The following is a 22,618-nucleotide window of genomic DNA, read 5'->3' as shown; positions in this document are numbered from 1 at the left end:
ACTGTTGTGTCTATTTCTGCTTATACTGAAAACCTAGATGGACTCAATTTGATCACTCTAGAGGCAAAAGCAGTGGTAGGAAATACAAAATAAACTGGAGGGAAGTTCCTCTAAATAATATGATTAATTTGAGCATTAAAAAATCACGAAAACCTGTCTTTGAGTGATACGAATATCTAAATACTTGATTTGCTATTAAAATTAATGGGTGTCTTTTGCCCTATTAATGAGCTATTGGAGCAAACCCTTAGGTGACTTTGAAAAACTCAGACAGATTCTTTAGGTTGACTGTCATGGTATATGACAAGTTCAGGAAGAGCTTTGATGTTTGAATAATTAGACTATCAGCTTTCTGGTACGTGGATTTTCTCTTACGGTGTATCTCTAAAGTGCCTGGAGTTACAGGGATTCTGGGAGTTACTGCATCCCAAGTAAATACATTTATAAATAAATAAAATAAATTACAACATCGAATCAGAACTTACTGCCAATGGAATTGGGGAAGATGCAGCAGTACATAGCTGTGTACTGTAATTTAAAATCTAAAGCACTGTAGGACTTTTCTTGTGGTAGGGACCAGAGGACTTGGGGTTTCCTGGTCTCCTTTGGATCATTCATTGTTAGGAGCACCTCACCACTGTCCTTCCCAAGGAAGCAGTCCCAGTCTTTTCCATCTTCCCTGGTAGGGGAGATGACTCTCAGTGCTGATAACTGCTGACTAGTGACAGGTACTGTTAAGTATTCCCTTCTCAAAATTGCTTACATGACAAAGCAGCGTTAATGGTTAACGTTTAATGTTCTTCAGGTTGCCACTAATGGGATGTCTTTTTGGGCCACAGGGTCTAGTACAAACCCCAAATAGTCCAAGTACAGAACGGAGATGAAAAGAGCCCTGTTACAAAGCTGGCAGAGATAAAGCTCATCTCTGGATGAGGGAGGGAGGTGGAGCCCTAGACTGAGCACACCTTGGAAGTGAGAGCTCCAGAGAGACCAGAGCCTGGGCTGTGCTGGGGCAGACCATGTTGCTGGTTCTTGCCCCATTCCCAGATTTGTCATTAGTGAACCGAAGACAATATTACCTTCTCCAAATTCACCTCTGTCTCCTTGTGGTGTTGCCCTTTCTCTGCCTCCCTGCTGTGTCCTGCCTAACCTTGGAGCAGCTGGGGAGGTGCATGTACGGAACGGGTCCCGTCAGTGATCAATTCCCAAGTTAGTGTTCAGAGATTATTATTCTGATGAATTTCATAGGTAATGTTACAGGTGCTGGTGTGTATTATCAACCTAGTGCTCTGCCATCACATTAAGTGCTGCCTAAAGAGTGCTATTTGTTCCACAGCTCATTGTGCCTCCAAATAAATCCAACTAGAGCTGTCAAAACTAATACATGTTGGTTTTTTCCTGATTTGAAGGGTACATTTTTGCTATCATTAAAGTGTCAATAACGTTGTTATTGTGTAATAGGCCTGATGTGAGTCAAGCACAATGAGGAAAAGGTTGTTAAGTTTTCCCGCAGAGCTCTACTGAGGAGTCTTCACTCCCATATTTCTCCTTACCTTGTGCTTGCAAGAGGATCCTTGTTCTGCTGTTACTGTCTCTGGATATTTCAGTTACCTGGCTATGAATTATGTGAAAACTGGATGTTTGTGCCTGACTTTCATTCGGGCAACATTTCTTTGAGCAACTTGCATGTCCCCTAGAACAGCTGAGCCTCTAGCACTGGACATGGTCTTCCAGCTCTCCTGTCCCTATCCTTTGGAAGCTGCTGAAGTTTTGTACAAATACTGAACAAAAGGAAGGGCTGCTCTACTGTCCCCTCTTCTTTTTTGCAGGTGACCTTTCCAAATGCACAAGCAGAAGCCCCTGACTTAGAAAAACCAGCAGCTGTGCTAGTGGAGAGTGGCCCAGTAGCTTATAACCCTGACGAAGAGGTGGAAGAGGAAGAAATCGAAGAAGATGATGATCACTGCATGAGCGCCTTGCAGTTAATGGGAGGAAACGGTAAGCTGGGATGCTGTCTAAATTACTGTCTACTAGTGCTGTGGGGTTCGTTGTTGCAGGGCTGAGGACAGACAGGGTCCCTGCCCTCCGGCAGCTCGTCCCGTGCAGAGCTCCTGCTGCCTTTCCGGCATTGCCCATTCCTGTGGGAAGGCCTGGAGTTACCCTTGTCTGAAACCTGACCTTCTCAGAGGCTCCTCCTGAGAAAACTCTGCACCTCGAGCTTTAGGCTAAGAGGGCTTCTGAAGAACAAACTGATGTTACGCCTTCCTCAGAATTAGGTTTATTAACGTGGATCTGAGGAATTACGGGGTCAGTAACCCCTCCGTTAGCAGTGCTCGGGGCTTGTTGCCTCCCGAGCCGAGCCGCCCTGCTCCTGCCTGCCTCCTTAGCTGGGGCTGCAGCGACGTCCAGATTGTCCGTGAGCCCTGTCGACATGGCTGTCCAGCTCAAAACAAAATGAATTGTCACACTCTATTTCTGGGGAAAGCGTTAGGAGGAAAGAGTTCTTCACCAAGTACAGAAATTGCATTGATAGCATACAACGTGCTGTATGGTAGGCAGATGTGTGCTAATTTATTTGGGTTATCCAGCAAAGCCACTCATTTAATTAGGTTTCTTTGCTGGCAGGAAAAGGCAGTATCCTCTCTGCTGCGGTTTTTCCTAGCTGGACACATCCACATTTATCCTTTATTAAAAACTTCCCCTTAGAAGTTAAGCTTTGAAAATATACAAAAATATTTTTCAAATGAGAGCTGCTAATTATGGGTTGTGAAAAAGCAAGATGGGAATAAGTTTCCTACTGAAATGTTATTTACTGCAAAAATCTTTCCAGTACTATTAAGTTAGCTTTCATGGACAATATGTATACATTTCACTAAAGTGTGTGTTGCTTTTAAATTGATTTCTCCACTGGAAAGTAATTGCTGAAAGTAGGAAAAACAGTTTGTTGCCTGCATTTATTATTAGAATAATGTTCCCAAGAAAAGGCACCCGTGTGGGGGAGGGTGGGTCTATGTTTATTAATAAACCCCCCACAAAAATAGAATAAAGGTCACTGAGCTTTTTTTCTTTGTAAATGTTACTATTTTTAAACTATTCTGAGAACATTCTGCTACTCCCTGTCTGGTCTGGACAACAGCTGAAAAATCAGAGTTTAAAAAAAAAAAGAAAAAGGAAAGGAGTATTCCCAGAATTCAAATGCAGGTGTGCAGAGCTGCTCAGCAGAACAAATAACTCCTTTCTAACTGCTTTCTTCATGGGTTTTAGACCTGTCTGCCTGGAATAACTGCAGGAATTACAGATGGTGATCTTCACCTATTCTACACAAATTATTATAGATTATACTAAATTCTGCTTCTGAGCATTTGCTTCGCTCTTTGGGTGAAATGTTGCACTGTATTGAATTTGGAATATAAAGGTTAACTTTACTGAATGCTCATACGTGATAGTTATCTGTAGGTTTGACTTCACAGTAGAAAATAGCTGTTTCACAGCATTCAGAAGCATGCAGAAGAGAAATTGGTGCATTAGAAACACACAGACGTGCCTTCTGACACACACATTACACAGTCTTTGCACTCAGCATTGTTTAAGAAAACAGAACTGGGTAAAAAAACACTGGCAAAATTTTAAGTTGTTCCTCTAGAAGTAAGTAGGTACGTGAGATCTGAGTCGGATGCGTTGGTCAGGATTTGTTGCACGGCTCCTTTGATGTGGATGGGAACTCTGAGCTATCTCTGAACCCTTGCAGTTTCAGCTTATAAACCCATGAATAGTATAAACAAGGCAGCTTTTTTCTTGGTGGCTGTGTCTAGTGAGAACCGTGCCTACTTGTAAATGTATGCTGCTGCTTATCAGCCACCATGTTCCAAATTACTTGTGACAATCAGGCTTGATCACCTTAACTTCTAAATTAAACCAAGTATTTCACATATCCATGTGCCAAGTATTCCTAAATGAGGGTCCAGTGACAAGCGAGAAGAGATATTTACACGTACATGCTTACAAATAATTTTATTTCATTGAGGAAAGTACATGCAAGAACTTTTTATTTAGTCCTAAGAAAATATATGATTTTTTAAAATGCTTGCTTAAGGTGCAACTTACCATCTAGTTACACAGCAGGAAAACAACCTGAAAGTAGCAATACTTTTGTTGTATCTTCCATCTACCTGGAATATTTGCATTTTTATATGCCTTTGTCTTTGTGTGTTTCAGATTATGGCTGTGATATGGATGATGATGATGGCTATTAGTTCCATTTACTTCCAAAGGACATGGACTGTGTCTTGTTCCCAGCAAATCTTCAGTCTTCAAACTGTATGAATAGTGAAAGAAGCTGTCTATGGTCAGCAAATGTAATTGAACAATCCTTACTTTTGTGAAGCGAATTTTAGGTTGGCATTGACTCTGGTCAGTTTACATTGACCCATAACCCAGCAATAAAGGTTGGGTTTGTACTTGAATTTTTTTTTATTTTGGTGGATCATAGTTTGAGGATGAAATTAATGGGAGTAATGTTTCCAGAGAACAGAAGAAAAGAGACAAAATAGACTGTGTATGTGTGGCTGAAAGCAACACATCTCTTATTCATGTGACTCTGCTTTTAGGCATGCTGTTGAAAAGGAGCGGATAGAAGGACAGATAGAAGGACAGGTAAAAATGAGAAGCGTGCCTGTTGATTATTTGGGTTACTGCTGTAGCTCAAATTAGCATTAGTTGTCTCACAATGCTACAACCAAAAGAAAGAAAACATTTCCAACCTGTGTTGTAAACATGACCCTGTTATTGTATACAAGCTTCTTTACCCAAGCCTATCAAAAATTAATGACAAGTTATGTATTTGCAGGGCAGTATCTGTTTCTCTGAAATGAAGTAAATAGTTCTTTATATTAATCAATTCATAGATTTCTTAAAAGATACGACAATAGAAGGCAATGTTGGCAGCGAAGAATCGTCTTCCACTGTGAGCCCGGTGCGGTTTACATGGAAGGAGGGAGAAGACCTGGGTGAGGCAAGAAGTGTAGAGAGCAAGCAGGCGACAATGCTGTGCTCACGTGCCTTTGCTGGGCATCCCTAGGGACAGCCAGGTCTTGCTGCGGCTGGTATTGCTGCAGGAGAGTCACTCTGGCCATCTCTACGGAGCTGCTCTTGTCCAGCTGAGTTAGAGCGAAGGTCTGCTCCCAAGAGCTGCCTGTCTCTAAAACCAGTTGAAAGAAAGGAAAAGCTGAGCTTTTTAATAAGCATCTGCTTTGGCTGAATTTAATTTAATGTAATTTATTTAACTTTCTATGGGTAAATTAAAGGTCACCATGCAGCAGTCTGACTTTCATGGCTCAAATCCCACCCTTGAACAGTCACTGCTATGTGAATAACGGTGGAGCCTCCAGCCTTGTGCGTCCCGAAATGTCAACAGGCGGGTCCTTCTCATCCAGATACATCAGCTCTCTCAATGCCGTGGGAGCAGGGGTCAGGGAGGGAGCCCCTATTGCCAGATTCCACCCTCTTGCATCTGACCTGCCTTTCTCTGGAACTGCTGGGTCCAAGGCTCTCAGCTCAGTGGGAAATGCACTGCACGCTGGATCATGGTCTTGATGACTGCAGATGCAGGAGCCAAGATGTTTTCATCTCTCTCCCGTGCCTAGTGACAATCATGAAAGCTGTAGCGCTTGCAGGCTTGTCTTACACCAGGGAAAGACGGGTATTTATCTTACCGATGTGGTTTCTGTTAAGCTGTCTCTCCTGGTCAGCTCGTCCTTCCTACCCTTTTTGAGGAGCGCTCATTACTAAAGCACCATCCATCCTCCCGCTGCGGAGCGTGGATCGTGGCAGGAGAAGAAGCTGCCTTGGGAAGCTCTCTAGCTACTGCCAGCCAGAGTAACGACGATGCTCATACCTGTGGTCGTCACCAAAGAGGGGAAGGGCCATACGGCCTTCCATACCTCTTCTGTCCCTCTCAGTAGCATGCATAAGAGGGATCATTTAACTAGAGCAAGAGCGAGTGCTTTTTTTAGAAGCAGACTTGATAGTATTTGGCTGGTAAATGTAGTTTGTTGGGTAGGTTGTATCTGCTAGTTGTTTTTGAGCCCTGTATAGGAGTATTTCTGCAATGACTTCTTAAAAGCAGAACTTGGTAACAAAAATGATGTAGTGAGGCTAATGGAAAGAAGAGCTTTTCTGAACCAGATTTCAGTTACTTAGTTTGCAGCACTTCAGTGGAAAGAAGAGATTGCATATAATTCTTAGGGGGAAAGCTGGAATTTTCACCGAAAAGCTATAGATTTTTTTCAGATACTTTATAAATACTGCACAGAAAATGATTTTGAGGAGATAAACCTTTCTACCTCTCTTTTATCTACACCGTAAATTCAAAATCATGCTATAAGCAGACAATTTTTTAAAAAGTTGTTTGTTTTATCAAAGTTCATGCTCTGCAAGTCTTTGAGACAGCTGAGTTTGAGCACTGGGGTTTGAATTAATCTGCCAATAGCACTATTACAAATACCTGTACTCTCAGTATATTCTCAAAGCTTGGGTTTTATTCCAAGGTACACATTATTCTCTATGCAGGAAATAAACATGCATAAATAAACATGCGTATGACTCATGTAGGTCGAGTGCTTTTCTCAAATGCATGATGTGGGCTCTTAAAGAAACCGCTAAGATGAATTCTTTATTGCTAAGGGTCTTTCCTCCAGTCTTCTGTGTAGTTTTTCATCGGTTTGTTCCCCCACAGGGTACTAAACCTGCTGCCAATGTAGTGATGTTATGTGCGGGAGCTGAGAGCACACCCAAATAACTGCTGCTAGTAAATTTGAATTTCAGTATCACATTGCGTTTCTGAGAACATTGTTCCCTGCATTGAAGGTAGAGGATTGCAGTTTTGGAATGCTCTCATATGATTTCATTAGGAAAGGCTATGGCATAGTCTGCTAGAAGGGCACTTGGAGAGCAAAAAAAAAAAGACCTACAATTCCATAGCATCTCAGTATTGCTGGTGAAGTTAATGGCGTGGTTTCTGTATAGGAGTCCTAAAGGAAAGGCTGTGGTATCGGATAGGCAGACTTCACTCTGAGCATTGTAAGGCTTCTTAAGCTATAGTGGTTATGTACATTTTTAATTTATTGGTGACTTACCGGGATTTTTATAATGTTCATTCCTTCTTGATTTAACTAAGCTCAGGAAATGTAAACAGATTAGAACATGCCAGTTTCTGTTTTTATAGCTAGTCATTAAAATGTAAAAAGATTAACACTGCATTAACTCTGTTTACTACTGTTGATGTATCTGGACAATTTTGTTGTATGTAAGTGAGCCTAAATTCACTTGGAGTAATTTGGACCCTGCTTTTCTCAGGATTCTGATTATAATGAAGAGAGCTTATAAGGCTTCAACATTTGTTGTTCTTAGATCTTCTTATTTGAACCCACACAAGCTGTATATCATAGGTTTTGTTGCATAAAGCATGTCTTTTGCTGCAAGTCACTTTGCTTGACAGGCAAAACCCTCCAGCTGTTGCATCCAGCTTGTCTGCCATGCAGCCTTTTAAGACTCTTGTATTGTGGGAGTGAAAAATGAAAGAAATAAGGAAAATAATGGGATTCTTCACTATGGTGAGAGCATTTTCAGTGTCTTAATCATCTATGACATTTCTTTAAAATCACTGTGTTCAGTACAGCAACTTTTAAATGGTGCCAGACAGCTTTGTCTTGAGGGTTAAACATGTTCGTCAAAAAAGTGCTTGCCATCCTGATGGCTTGTTTGTATTCTTTGGATTGCATTGAAACTCCAGTCGCGGATGTGTACAGTTAATGTAGAGTTTGCCTAATAAATGTTCTGTTTCTTATTTTTGTGTTGAATCCTTGCGTTTGGTTCAGTTAGTGCCAAGGAAATTAAACCTGTTTGATGTAAGCATATGTATCATCCTTACACAACCACAATATGAGCCATGTTAAGCTTTTTTACTGTAATATATTTGCTGTAAATAAAAAGTAAAACCCTTGCATAACTCATCTTTTATGACGCTCTCCTGCTAATTTCTCATTTTTCTGTCTTCATTCTTATGAACGCTCATTTTTGATTGCTGCATGATTGGTTGGTAGTGGCCAAAATTTGTAATTCAGAGTTTTCTTTCGTCTCTACGAGGGAAGACATGTCTAATCAGGCAAGTGTTTTTTACAAGCTGTTGTTCCACTGATAAATGTAGATACTTTCTGTAAACTGCATCACATTAACGAGGCTTTTCCACTAAGCTATATAATTAACTAACTGTGGGAACAATGTATAGTGTGTGTGTTTAGTGGAACTGTTCCAGTGCTTGTTTCTGAAAGTTGTATCTTGATAAATAAGGTGTGTGCTGAGTAAAAAATCTTGTTATTTTATCAACATCTGGTCGCCACAGTTTGGAGGCCAAAATCCACATCTACCCTTTGTGCACATGGGTATTTGCTCCTTTTATTTTTTTCTGGAAGTGGAGCTACTATTGGATCCTCAGGAGTGTCTACTGCAAAGTTTTAGCATATAGTAGGATGATTAACAGTAGTTTTGATAAGGCAGTAAGTAAGTGTCATTCCAGCATTTCACTGGCTTCCCGTACTCTCACGTTAGGTGTGCTTCTGCTCTCATTGACATTGGGATGCTTTTATCTTAGTTTCTTTTCAGCTGTTCCAACCCTTTCCACTGGCAGTTGGGAACTTCTCCAGTGGTGTCCATCACTGATGCTCTCTCACTCGTAACATCTAAGCTGTTAAGAAGTACTGGCCACCTTGGCCTCGTATTTTCTGCTCTTCCCAAGCTGTAGTTATTGGCTTTGTCCTGTAATTTTTCTCTTCCCTAGCACACCAGGCTTTCATAACAAAAACCTTTCGGTCCCCCCAGCTGTGTTTATCAAATACGCCTTCTTTAAGGGTCTGAGAAGTTAAATAACGTTAATAAAGCTGAAATCTTGCAAAGCTTTATATTAGCTTCATTTGACACCAGTAGATCGTAGCACACTCGTTCTTAGGTTCACGTTTTGTAATGCAGAAGAGGCTGTTGTAATTTTCTACTCCCGTCATGTCTGTAAGAAGAGTTACAGCATATTATTCAGTATTTCTTATGCCCGCCCCGATACCTGGCAGTGGTCTTGGTGAGTGGTGGTTGTTTAGTGAAAGGGGTTAAGCACATGAGAAAGGAAGCTGGGTGAAAATTCACGACTTAGAGCATAACAAATTTACTTGGTGAGTTTCTTCATTGTAATTGTTTTTTTTTTCTTATGGGACCGTTGTGCATTTTCATGGCAATGAGGGAGGTGCATACATTTCAGAAAAATGCAAAATGAAATTCCCGTCTTGCCATGTGACTCTAGGAGCACAGGTTTTTATGACTTTTAGTGTGAATCTTACATTTGTTATTGTATGGGTTGGCAGTAAGTGGCATTGTACTGGACACCCGGGTGGCAGTCATTGTATTATCCGTTTCTATTGCAAAATTGCAAGAAGAATGCTTTCTTACTGCTCTTAGTGCTCTTAGTAAAGTTTCTCAATTCTTCAAAACCAGAAAAATACAGCAAATTAAAGGAATTTGAACAAAGCAATGAAAAGAAACAGCACCAACACTGTGCTTACCAGGTAATTTTTCTTCAGCGCTCTTCTGTGGGAAAGGTGAAAGCTATTTTTACGCAGAGACTAAGAGGAGCAAAAGTTGCATCTTGGCAGCAGCAGAGGTGAGGCAGCATTGTCCATTTTCCTTGCAAGAATTCCAGACGACTCCTGTTTCATGGTATATCCTGCACCATTTTCATCGTTTGTAGACTGGGCAGCCCACTGGAGGGTATCGAAAGAGGTAGGACACCTAGCCAGGTAAGGAAGAGGAGGTGGCAAGGTGTCTTTCTTTCACTTGAGTAAAAACAAAGGAGATGATTAATTATTTAGAGTGGTTTTAAGGGCTGTAGTTTGATGTTAAGGAGAAAAACAAGCTGCATTAAGAAAACCAGAAAGATTAGGGAATATTTCTTTGCAATGAAGTGTGTTGGACTGTGCAACAGGCAGTGAGCATAGGAATGAACCAAGGATAATATTCACATCTCTAGAAACCCAACCGGTCTCACAGCTGCATTAAAAATTGAAGTCTTTGGCCATGCCACTGTTTTTGACGTGCCTCTGCTTTTGTCGGGTCGAGGTGTCATTTCTAACTCTGCCCTGAGATGTCAGCTGCCCCTGTGCTGGTTAACGGATGGCAGCATTCCCCACCCGTGGGCTGGTGGACGCGTTTCTGGCTTGGTGCAGATGTTTCCTGCCCCCTGCCCATAGCTGCTCCTTCCCAAAGAAGAATCTGCAAGGTTCTGGGGAAAAAAAAGCACCACATACTCATTTTTCAACTCTGCCTTTTTATAACCATGACAAAAAATAGGTCAAACCGCTGACTGCACAGCCCAAGCTGGCCTTGGGTACCACCTTGCTGCGGAGCAGTAGCACATGTTGGAGGACAGCACTCATGGCTGGCGCAGCCATCCATCCTCGAGCTCCTTGGCAGGTAGTGTAGCTGGCAAGTGTTCTCTGACTCCTGTCCTCCTTTTTGATGAGTGTCTCCTAAGTCTGCCGTTCCTGCAGAGGTGCTAATCCTGGTCCTCATTAAATACCCTTGGGCACATAAGGATTTCGGAGCAAAACATTTTTGAGTAAAAGTCCCATGCAAAGAGTGTGATCTGTGCCCTAAGCAGATATCTGTTGGCAGTGAGGGATCTCAAGTTCCTAAAAATGCAACCAACTAACAGGAAGGTGATGTGAAAGTATCCATGATAGATATTCACAGTTGCTGTAAATTGGTACAGTTCCTGCGACTTTGCATCAGGCAATAAGAGCTTTGCCCTTTTACATCAGTTGAGGATCTGTGCCATTAGCAACAGTCTCTAGAGGTGGTAGCAGTAGTGAAGGAAGACAGGAAAGTGCTCTGGGGTGAAAACAGTTTGTGATATTGTGGTATGTTGCCCAAAGCCACTTCTTACTCCGTTTGTCAAGCACAACTTAATTGCCTTGCCTAATTAACCCGCAAAATGGAGTTACCTATTCTGCTGATTTTAAAATAAATGAGAAAAGGGAACTTCAGCATTGATACAGCTGTAGTGCGCAGCACGTAGTGCATCCCTCTTCAGCTCTGCATGTGGCTGTGGCTGTCAAAACTTTCTCTAGATGGTCATAGGCTACTCTGACATGGATCTGTTGTAATTGAATAATGGTTCTTCAGAGCAGCACTGTGTCTGGGAAACAGGCTTAGTCCTTGTATCTGCTTTGTTTCCTGCCCATACTCTGAAAGCTCACCAAAGGAGAGTCTACACATACATACCGGCACAACTCGAGTAAGATTCATGGGTTGACACAGGGTAAAATATAGCTAAAGCAAATGGTTTCAAAACTCTAGTCACTGTTTTCAAGCAAACTCTTACACAAGGCCACTGGGAGATTGATACTGCTGCATGCTGCATTAAATCAGTAGGACCTACCGTAAGCTCTGAGGTCTCCAACAGCAAATCAGTGTGATGTGAATCATCGTGTTTTCTTTCTGGACCATCGGGCACCGTGAAGAAGAGTCTGAGTGGATTTTGCTGCCTGCAGTAAGATGAAGGATCTTTCATCTTGTTGATCTTCCCCGTATATTTTATATTGGTTCAGAGGAGCTGGCTGCACTGCATTAATAAAATGCCACCTAAAGCACTTTTGGCCCGTGTTCTTGGCACACATGCAAGTGTAGACTTTCTGATCTCCCCTGGCCACTTAGTACGCAAAAGGTCTCTATCGCCAGGGGTAGTGCCAACCCTTGTAAGGTGCCCAGCATAGACCCCAAGTATTGTCACTGCTTTGGGTATAATACTGGTGTGAAAGGGGCTACATCTCAGATGAAAGATGGTGGTACACCACTTAGGAGATTATATTTGTCCCAGTCCGCTGCACATGTGAGTGGGAAAAAGCAGGTCTACTAACACCGCTGTGCAGAGAGGTAGGTTGGGGGTCCCAAGGGCTGTGTTCAGCCCATGGATCAGTCCCATCCGTTAATCCACCTTGACTATTACAGCACATATGATGCTCAGAAGGAGATAAGCAATTGAGGCCATCCGTGACATCTCAAGTGAAGATCAGGAGTAGGCAGGATGAAGACACAGCTATTACAGGACTTAGCTGAGGTTTGGAAGGAAGGCTGTGGCTCTTCCAGTGTCATTTCAAGCCTGCTTTCCCAGCCAAACTTAGCTATCATTAAATTCTTCGGTAGATCTTAGGTTGATTGGAGCATAGGGTGGCTTGCCATCCAAGAAAGTGCTCGGGGGGTGTGTGTGTGTGATTTTTAGTTACTCCCTCTATTGCCATAAATTGCAAGGACCTTGCTGAGGATTGCAGCTTTCCTTCTAAGCAGAGTCCTCAGTGCTCAGCAGGAGTAAGCAATCACTACTGAAGAGCAGAGATGTTGTTAAATGATACAAAAAGGGGGAAAAAGCAGCACAGACAGAGAATTGTGGTGAAACTTGTAGTGTGAAAACATCAGTTGCTCCAGGTGTTGAAGCCAGGGATGTCCCACATCGGTGGTAGAGGAGCAAGCTGCAAGCACAGTGGAGGAGACCTGGTCCGGTAAACTGTGATCTGAAATTCCTCATTTTGTCTCCGAGACAGGCTCTGTGTTTCCTAATTCTGCAAAGGGGGGTGGTGAAACCATCTCAGCTGGCTCCCTGCGACATGCCTTATTCTTCACCATTAACTGCTCACATGGGCATGATGCCCAGCTTGCTCTCCTCTGGCTAGTGATTATAGCTTGCTCACTGCCAGATCCTGCCCAGCTCGGCGGCTCAGCAGGTGAAAAGGACTGGGGCATCACAGGAACAGCTCCTTTTCCTGGAAAGAGAGTAGTGCTGTTACTCAGGGTTTCACCCATGCCTTCGCTCAGTCTGGCTGCTTTGCTGTCTCTGATGAATTTACCTAGATAATTTCTTGTTTCTCGTATAATTTCCTGTTCGTAGCTTAAGGAAATGAACGTGGGAGCTGAGGGAATCTAGAACCACCAAGGGCTTTTGGAAAATTGGCATGGGGCTGCTAAGTACTCTTTACGCATAGACCCTTAGCACCTATGTTGTCTGCCCTTCTCTGTAACATACCAATCGCTGGTATTTTTGGAAGAGGATGTTGTGAAATAATTCCTGGAAACACTGCTCTCAGTTGCTGTGTGTTAGGCAGTGTGGCAAATATTGTGAGATCAGTGCAGAAAGCAGCAACATCCCAGCCACAGCAGCATCCAGGAGTGCCAAAAAAAGAAGCCATAAAGAAGAAAACAGTCCTTGTGTCTGAAGGTGCAACACGGGAGAAAGGGCTGAGCTGGGAGCACGGCACAGACAGTCTGGTTTAACTAGAAAGCAGGAGTGACAGCTACTTCCCAACCTTTCCCAGAGGAGAGCTTTAGGGACAGGAGTGGGTTTTGCTTCTGGATGGCAGCTCATCAAAACCTTGGGCTGCATCCTCGGCTGGTCCAGCCGTCAGTGCTCAGCAAGACTGAGTCCAATGCCAGAGAGTCACCCTTATGGTTGCATGGAAGTCCTACCTCGTGGTCACCTCATCTACCAGCAAAAAGGGAAAAAGTCTCTAGAAGCAGCAAAATTACCGACTGGAATCCCTGCAATCTGTAATAAATAAATAATATAATAAATATTTGAGGTGTAAAAAGCTAACAAAATGGAATGGAGTCAGACATGAAAGTGAAATCTGCCTTTTTTAACTTGAAAACAGTGTGATATCAGCAGTGCTGCAGTGTCTGGGAGCAGTCTAAATAAAAATGTGGATGCATTTAGGAATTATGGTATTTGTACAAGAAACGTTCAGAGGGCTGAAGTCTTCAGTCTCTTTAATTAGTCATGGGAGCAAACATCATTGGCTTTCTGTGGAAGAACAGCAGATTGTTGCCGTTCTGTCTTTCTAAATACATGTCCTGTTTTCCCCTTAGTATATTTCGTTATAAAATACAATATTAGAGCTTTAAAAAGTCTTTATTAGCTAGCAGATGGTTTTACAAGTCATTTTAATGAGATGGAGAAAACTTTAATGGCAGACATTTAAAGTTGCGCTTAGACAGACTATTGCCTTCGGAAGAATCTCGGGAATGTTTTCTCCTTGTTTTTGGCGGAGCTTGGCACCAGATTATGTAGAAGGAAATAGAAGGGGATGATTTACGCCGACTGGCTCCCTCCCGAGAGTGGTTTTACATCAGTGTAACACCGTTGAGTTCCACAGTCACGCCGTGATTTACAGAGGTGCAAAGGGAGAGGGAAATGTCATTAACTTGATGCAGTTCAGGAGAAATACTACATTTCATGTATACTTGCCTCATTCCATTGCCACGGTCAAGAGATTTTTAGGAAGTTTATAGGCAGCCCCCTTGCAGGCAGGGCAGCAGTGTGCCAGCTCCTTCTGGACATCTCTTTCTGGATATCAGCATCAGCAGCATGTGGGGATAAGAAAAAGGAGATGGTAGAGCCCTGAGACCCTGTCCATGTGGGACAGCCTTCCAAGTCCTGGCTTTCTTCTTCCACCCTTGCTAAATTTCCTGAGGTACAAGATGCTTGTGCTGAAAGCAGGTAGGAACATGGTTGTTCTCAAAAAAAACCTTTCAAGGCCTCGATGGTTCTTCCAGCCCTGTATTTCTCTCTTGAGCAAGCAATGCCATGTTCTTCAGAGGTGCGAGCTGTCTCGTAATGAATATACTCACTTCTGGAACACCCAATCCATGACAAGGAGGGTTTATATCCCTTTAAATATGCGAGTTCTTGTTTGTGTTTTTTTTATGTGAGCAGTTGCTGACTTTCAGACCTGCTTCCTCCAAGGGTTTGTTTTGGCTGTGCAGGGTCTTGGCCTCATGGGAGCAGGGAGTGGGGAGTGTGTGGTGATTCATTTGCACAACCAGAGGATTGACTGTCCCTGCACATATTAAGAGATGAATCATGCTTCACAAAAGCAATAAAAAATGCCTACTAAATGAGTAACTGCCTGGCTACCTTCTTAGTCTATCCAACCCTTTGTTCCTCCCCTGGACTGCTGACCCTGCTACACCTGGCCAAGCTTCACGTCAGCTTTTTGCACTGTTGGACTTTGTCCTTCTAGTTTTTCTAGATCTAGCTGATCTAATCTCAAAAGCCATTTTTCAGATTTGGAAAAGCCTTGCAGCTATATGCACTACACAGGTCACTAAGGAAAGCCTTCCCCTTTCTCTCCAGATAGAGTGTGTTGGATCACCTACACACCAGCAAGAAATAACATGCTGTAATGTATCTAGGAGCTACAGTGATGGACTTGTTAAAAATTCCCTCACCAATGTATAGAAGGGAAAACAAGAAAGTTTGCTGGGACATTAACATTCAGCAGAGGAGAATTTCTCTACTTGTGAGCCCCCGAGGACCCTAACAGTTGCTCTGAAAAGCCCTGTGAGCTCCAAAGACTTGACGTGAAGAATGTTCCTTCTTCTAATGGCAGTGTGTTTCCCTGCCCCACTGCTCAGGAGGAGCTTGGGAAGGAGGTCAGGGTGAACTGCCCTTCAGGTTCCCAGTTGCAAAGGTGCCTCTGTATCAAGGGAAGTACCAGCTCTTCACCTTCTCCCCTGCTTTGCGATACTAATATTAAGTAGCAAACAGGGGGCATCCATTGTCATTTTGTCACCATCCCTACAGTCATCTCCATTAGCTCCCGGGCTACTCTTTGGTAATAAGGACCCTTGCCATGTTCTGCTGGTTTCTCTGTCCGTGGGTGGGTATTTCTGTGGAGGCCTGTCCTGAAAGAAAGGGCGCTTGCCAAGAGAAAAGCAATTCCTCCGTTTGCCAGGGACAGAAGAGAGGCATCTGTGCCCCCAGTGGCAGATGCACCGCGTGATGAGAACTTCTCTTCAGCCCTGGCACTTGCCCTTCTCGCGATCACAGGGCTGATGAGTAGCAAATTGCCATCCTCAGCCTTGTGACTCTTGCAGAATGAAAGTCAGCCCACTCCTGCTGGCTCTGCCAGGCTCGTAATTGCAGCGGTTGCAGTACCCAACTCCTCTCAAATTACACCGTTGACTTGCGTGGTGGCCAAGGGGACAAAGGAGCAAAACGGGCCTCTCTCATTTCAGGTAGGTGAAGAAAGGTCATTGCGGTTGGGCAGTTTTCCAGACCAGGTTGTTCTGGGAACAAACAGACCCACCTCTCCATGGTCATGCAAAAATGTTCAGGATCTCACTTATCTTCTTGCTCTATTTCGACAACACACCTTTGCTGTGGCCTATTTATCCCACTGACTCCCAAATTCACCACTCCGTGCTCTGAGGTGTAGCAGTGCCAGCCATGCCCACATAATTACATATGGACATCTACTCTGTAGAGCTCTAGACTCTCTAGGAACATTTTGCTTCATTTAAAGCCATCATCTTTGCTTGGTGACTCCCTGGGCTGCCCGTTTCTCTCCACTGAATATAAAGGAACTGCTGGTGAGTTGTTGGGACAGAGTGTCTGCCTTGTAGGCACCAGGAGTGAGGTGAGGTGAGTAAATCCCATTCCCACCTCTCAGCCTTCATTTAAAGTCCTAATTGTTCTAAAGAGCAAGAGACTTGAGTGCCTCCCTTCTGCTATTAACCAGTCATCATGTGCCATGAAACAAAACTAAAGAGCTTTTAATGTATAGCTGGGCTGACTAGGCATTGTAAAATGTTGCACCATAAATAGATTAATAATTTGTTTATTTGCCATTTCACAACAGGCAGGGTGAGCGTTTGTAAGGCTGCTAAGCAATGCTCATTGCAGCTAAATTTGGCATTTAAAACATGCTCATGCGACAAGCATCACAAAAACTTTGTGAGGAATGAAGACAATTTAAAACGTCTGAAGCACATGCAGAATAAATTGCAGCTGGCCTATTTGCCCCGCACATTAATTGCTGCTGCTAGCTGCTTTCTCTGGCGTTTCCCACACTTGAGTTTTATAACTAAAGTTGTGTCATGTCCTTGTGCGTGTGCATGTTTAATTTGGGCTCCATCAATGAAATCTGAAGTTCACGTGAGCTGAGTTAAGCCACATCCTGAATGTTACGGATCTCCTCCTGTCCCTGGCCCACCACTGTGGTGCCTGTGTCCATGTGCTGTGGCTTGGACTCATCAGAAACCCCCCGGGAACAATCCCAGGGTGCTCTGATCCCTCCAGAAGCGACTGCTCTAACTGCCTCTGGAGCTCTTTTGACCCAGAGTCACGGTGACCGTGAACTTTCTCCACCCTTTAAAACTAAAGTACCTTTTGGATTGAGTCTCTTCCCAAGAGAGCACATGGGTTACAGTGTCATATGGAGCTGGAGTTGAAACTCCTGCCCGCTACTGTCCCTGAAAGCTGCCTGTGCCCCGCAGCGCTGACATCCCTAATGGGGCATCCCCAGCAGTGGAGGTGCCTGGTGTTTCACCAAGGATGGGGACTCGAAGGGTGGAGATGGGGAGGCAGGAGCTCATTAGGGCCCAGCGCCGGCTGCCCTCATGCCTGGACTCAGTAGCTACACACATGCATCCATGTAGATGTTTGTGCCAACCACAAGTGTTGGAGAAATGCTGCGTGGAGAAGGTCATATGTAAATGAAGTTTCACCTAAAGGATCTCATTGTTTTCAGACACACCATTGAGATGGGGAAGGGAAAGGGGAATTTGTGCCCTTCCCTGGGGCAGGGAGTCATTAAGGGGCTGGACAGATGCATGAGGCTCTAGGCGACACTTGCATCCCACGGAGGGCAAGCTCTCCTTATTTTAGTTGAGGAAAATGGCAGGCCATCTCCTGGGCGGGAGGAATGGGCTGAGTTTCTGGGCAAAAGATAAAATTTGTCAGGTCCCCTGGAAGGCTTCAGAGGAGGGCTGTGGGCGCATGTGGAGGGTGCTTCTTCTCGCTGGTGAGGCGTGCCATGGGATCAGCTGGCAGGGGTGGCTCGGGGCACAGGGTAGCTGTGTGGCTGGGAGCGAGGGAGATGGTTCTCATGCCACTCTAGGAAAGGAAATTAATTTAATTTCTCCCTGGCTTTTACAAACACTTGTGATGGTGGTGCTTGTTTCACAGGGTCTGACTAAATAAGTGCTGCTATTGACATTTTACCTTCACCTGGCTTGTAAGAGCCAAGCGTGATTTAAGGCACCCGTGTAAGCCTATTGCTGTTCTCTCTCAGGAGCTGGGCAAGCCTGTGAGCAGGAGGCGGGGGCATAAATCCCAGTGCAACACCATCTCAGTGCAACAGCTTCCCAGTGCCCTGGGCTGGGATAATGGAGAGACCCTGTGGGTTGGGGCAGAGCTCTCACTGCAGGCTTGGGAGAGGCCATCAGCAAAGCCAAGGAAACCAAACAAAAAGAGTTCAATTCCTACCAAAAGAGCTCTCTGGAAGAGCTGTATGTGTGATGGTGAGTTGAGCTGCCACATGTCTGTGCCTGTGGAGAGCAGAGGTAGGTGTGAGCTGCCCTGGGATGTGGCAGGCGGGTGCACCTGGAGGAGCCCTGGCCATGGCTGGATGGGCAGCATCCAAGTTAACCAAAGGCATAGAAATCTGCGGGGGGAACACATCCCAGACCTTTGAGTCACGTGGGAGCCTATCACCATCTTGTGCTTTGTTTTTACACGGCTGTTGGGGTTTGAGACATTTCCCTGTTGTTTATTACTGCTCAATAATGCTCATTTTTGTAGGGGGAAAACAGGACTCTGTTCTCTCAGGAAAGACAAATGGCCCCATCCAAGTTGTACAGTGTGTTAATATTTCATTTAAAATTCATGTGTACATTTGTTTATGAAGTGAAGCGAACACGTTAGAGCCTTGTCAAGACTGTCATCTGGGTCTCCCTTCACATGCAGCCCCGTATTTTGCCCCTGCAACCAATGACCCTGTTTCCAACATCCCCTCTCCTCCCCCCTCTCCTCCCCACACTTCCACGTGGGGAACGTTTTTGCCTTTGCTTCCCCCGGTTGTTTAAAATACAACATGCAGCATGCCAGGATTGACCCTGGGGCTCATCGCTGGTGCTGCAAACTTGGGGCCGTGGATGTGCTGCAGTGGGAGAAGACCCTCAATTTGCAAATGCAGCTCCTGCCCCAGGAGAGCCGCGCTGGGGAGGCAGCCGGAGAGAGATGGAGGAGTCCGGGGACATTGCCTGCTGCTGGGTATGAGGCTGTGCAGAAAGGCAGCCAGCGTGTTTGCTGCTTCCCAGCTAAACTTGTTTGGATAGATATGGGCTGCATTTCTACACGGGCAGTTTTTATCCACTTTTTAATGCTAAACTCAGGCCCAGGGCGAAGCTGCGGTAGAAATTCCCATGGGAATTAGTGCAGAGCCAGAATGGGAGAGTCTTAAAGCTCCTTTCACTGTTTTCCAGAGCAGCACTGGAATAGGACGGTATGTCAGCCTTAAAGTGGAATTTCCTGTAATTTGTCAGTTTTCACAATTCTACAATTATTAAAATGAGAATTTTATCTTTTTTTTCTTCTTTGCATTTGCTGGATGCCATGAATCAGAAAGTGGCTGGAACAGTTATCTTGCTCCAACGTAATTTGATTTTCTTCCCCCCCCTTAGTATTTGATGAGAAACCTTTGTATTTTCATGCTTTAATACAGTCTGGCACATAATTACAAATGACTCATAAATAATCTTGGTCATGGAGCGCTCTGAAATTAGATGATAATTTAGCCTGGAATATCTGTAGAAAGAACGAAGGAAAAGACAATTATAATTATTCTAATCAAGATATCCTTTTCTTTGCCTGGGGTATCGCTCTGTGAACTGCCAGAGGCCTGAAAGTATTTAGACCATTTCTGCCGCTCACTGTTTCCCAGGCAAACACTACTGATCACCGCATAGCTTCATCACCGTGAAATTCCCGTAAGTGCTACTGACAGAGAGGAGAAGGTGAAAAGCACGGGGGCAGAACTGCGGAGCTGCGTGCTGGTGGGGTGTGAGCAGAGCAGCCACCAAAAAGCAATGGGTCCGGAAGCTCTGTGCGAACCCCTGGGGCCTCCCGCTGGGAGGGACGGAATCCTGCGCAGCAGCAAAAGGACGTTTTGTGACATCCACCACCAATTCCCACAGGGCAGATTGAGGCATTGCAGCTGGCAGAAAGCAGGGCTGGATGCTCCCGTTTACATCACTGGGTCTTGCATGTCTTCCCTTCCTCGGCTTTGATGCCTGTTTAGGTGCTTCCAGTGACGTGCTGGGCTGCAGGGAGCTGGGCTGCCGGGACAGTGCCACCTCGCACAACAGAAATCACGTCCTTGTCCTCACTGTCAGGGCCGGAGCTTGGGGCCCATTTACAGAAGGGATGTCTGGCCCATGGGGCCATTCTTTCCAAAGGGGAAAGAGTTGGTTGTGGGAGGCTGTCCCTGGCCTGGTGCGTGTGGCTACTAGATCTCATGTCCTGGTCACTCCTATAATGTGGATGGAAATGCAAGCAGATTGGTAGGAAAACAGAGCGTTTATCTTAGGAGGGTCTTGTAAGAGTGTGGCTTGCCTCACCCAGCAAAGGCAAAGAGGGGATCTGAGTTCAATCTATAAATACTTCAAAGGGGCAAGCACCAGGGAAAGGAAAAAGCAAAGAAAACAAGGTTGCATAAGAATAAATAAGAATAAATTAACCATGAAGTAATCTAGGCTGAAAACTGGAAGGTTTGTTGATATTCTGGGGAGTCTCTCCTGGCTTTATCTTCTGTTTATTCGGGAGAGGGAGATAAAGGCTGCTCCCTTCATCCCGGAGGATGAGTCTGAAATGTAATGATGGACGAGGTCCATGCCAACATTGTTGACCATCCTGCTGCTGATTGCTTCTGGCAGCAGAATAAAATTAATGTGCTTATGAATGATCTGGAGCCCTGCCCTGCACCCCCTGATGGGCAGCACCCTCTTTCCCATCTCACCTCTGGGGCTGCCTGGGGCTGACTCCTGGCAGTGTCTTGGATAGCGTCAAGCACTGATGATGCAAAACCTTTCCTGGTTAGAAACCAAGAGATGTTAGACTAATAGAAAAGTCAATTAAACTGAACAGAAAAATGTCACGGGAAGAGGAATGGGATTGCACTGATTTGCGTGATCACTCTTGGCATTTAATTGAATAAAATATAGTTTTCAATCTGTGGTGGGTGCAGGTTTCCCAGCCAGCTGCCCTTGCGTGCAGCAGTGTCCGGACTCCACAAGACTTGGTACACCAGGAGGGTGGGACCCAAGAGGGCTCCAGCCCTCTGGGAGATGAAGGTTTCTGGCACACAGATCCCTTGCAGCAACCCTCCTGCAGGTTATACGTGAGCTTTACCTTGGTTGCCTGGCCGATGGAGGGGTGAGGGCTGGCGAGGTGACCTGTGAATGCAATGAGCACGGCTCCCTCCCCTCGTGCAGTGGGTGCCAAGTGCCACTGGCAGAGATGAAGCTATGTGTTAACAGCTGAAATCTCACCTCAGTTTTTTTTTCCCTGCACATTTATAGCTCCTGGCTTTTCCCCTGCCAGCTGTTTTCCCACTTCCTACCACTTCCTAGCGCACATCATGTTGCAGGGTCACACCAATCACTTGGTGAATGGACCCACTGACAGGGGGACTGGGCAAAAGTCTCCTTAAAAAGCACTTGTCCAATTTTGCCATTTATTTCTTTTTAAGTAAAAACTCTCCCTTGCTTCCCCAAGCTACGGCTGCATTTCCAGCGCGGTCTGTGCTGGGATGCCATGTCAGCGGAGCTGGCAAACAAAGGCAAGGTGAGATGCTGTGGCCAAGCAAGGATAAAAGTCAGGAGTGCTAATGTGCTGTGAAAGCCACTCTGAGGCCGGGGAAGGTGATAACATTTAGTTAATCCCGTTTGCCAAGCCACCATCCGGTTTTGCAGATGCGTCCCCAGCTTCGGTTCAAACCCTGCTGGCAGCTACATCCCGGCCAATGCTCCCTCCCAGCACTGCCGCAGGATGTGAGGGATGAGGGCAAAGGGGGGTTGCTACAATGAGTGAAACAGGAGTTTCCCAACTTGCATTAAAGGCCTCCATCCAAAATGGGTTTACCTGCCTTTCCCAGGAGCTCATGTCTGCAGGTTCTTGGGGATGAGCCCTCCCATCCCCAGTCTTGATGCATTGGGGTAGCATCTTCCCACTGTGCCGGCTCAGTTCGTGCTTGCAAAACAGTTAAGCATGAATTGTAGAGCGTGTTGCTGTAGGATTATGCAGGCAGCACTGTTATCCTGATGGAGCTCATCCCTTCACCCCCCAGGAAAGCAGCCAGCAGAGGCTCAGATGGCCGAGGGAGGCATTTTATCCTTATTTTGCAATGACGCTGTGCTGCCAACAAGTGGGACGTGCCGGCCTCAAGCTGGGCCAGCACAGAGGCTAAAGGAAGCAAAACAGCGGCAGGTTTCATGTTTCCCCCCTGTATTTACTAATAGCACACGCAGGGCAGGCTGCAAGGATGGAGGGCGATCGGGTCCACCATGTGAATGAGCCGCGGCTCCGGGGCTGTGAATGAGCTGGGCTCCCCGCAGGACGCTGCTCTGCTGTGGGGTGGTTTGCAGCACACCTGAGAGCACGGCGAGGCAGGGTGCTGGCAGGGCTGCCGGGCAATGCTGCCATGTACACAATGCAAAATAAACACCTGCTCCATCCGCCATGCAAAATAAA

The 22,618-nt window shown here is 45.2% G+C and overlaps 1 protein-coding gene across 2 annotated transcripts in view; it reads left to right on the top strand.

Moving 5' to 3' along the window:
• BRF1 (BRF1, RNA polymerase III transcription initiation factor subunit) overlaps positions 1 to 8,000 on the top strand; it is a 180,398-nt gene extending 172,398 nt beyond the window's left edge. For both annotated transcript variants that reach the window (XM_009273366.1, XM_019470509.1), the window contains exons 17-18: positions 1,830 to 1,998; positions 4,216 to 8,000. In XM_009273366.1, coding sequence (XP_009271641.1) covers positions 1,830 to 1,998; positions 4,216 to 4,253 — 207 coding nt within the window. In that variant the 3' untranslated portion in view covers positions 4,254 to 8,000. The remainder of the gene's footprint in view (positions 1 to 1,829; positions 1,999 to 4,215) is intronic.
• Positions 8,001 to 22,618: the final 14,618 nt, after the last annotated feature.

Source organism: Aptenodytes forsteri, unplaced genomic scaffold (genome assembly GCF_000699145.1).
Source record: "Aptenodytes forsteri isolate BGI_AS27 unplaced genomic scaffold, ASM69914v1 Scaffold479, whole genome shotgun sequence".
Taxonomy (NCBI): Eukaryota; Metazoa; Chordata; class Aves; order Sphenisciformes; family Spheniscidae; genus Aptenodytes; species Aptenodytes forsteri.
The sequence above is the reverse complement of the archived record's forward strand: the minus strand, read 5'-3'. Positions and strand labels throughout refer to the sequence as shown.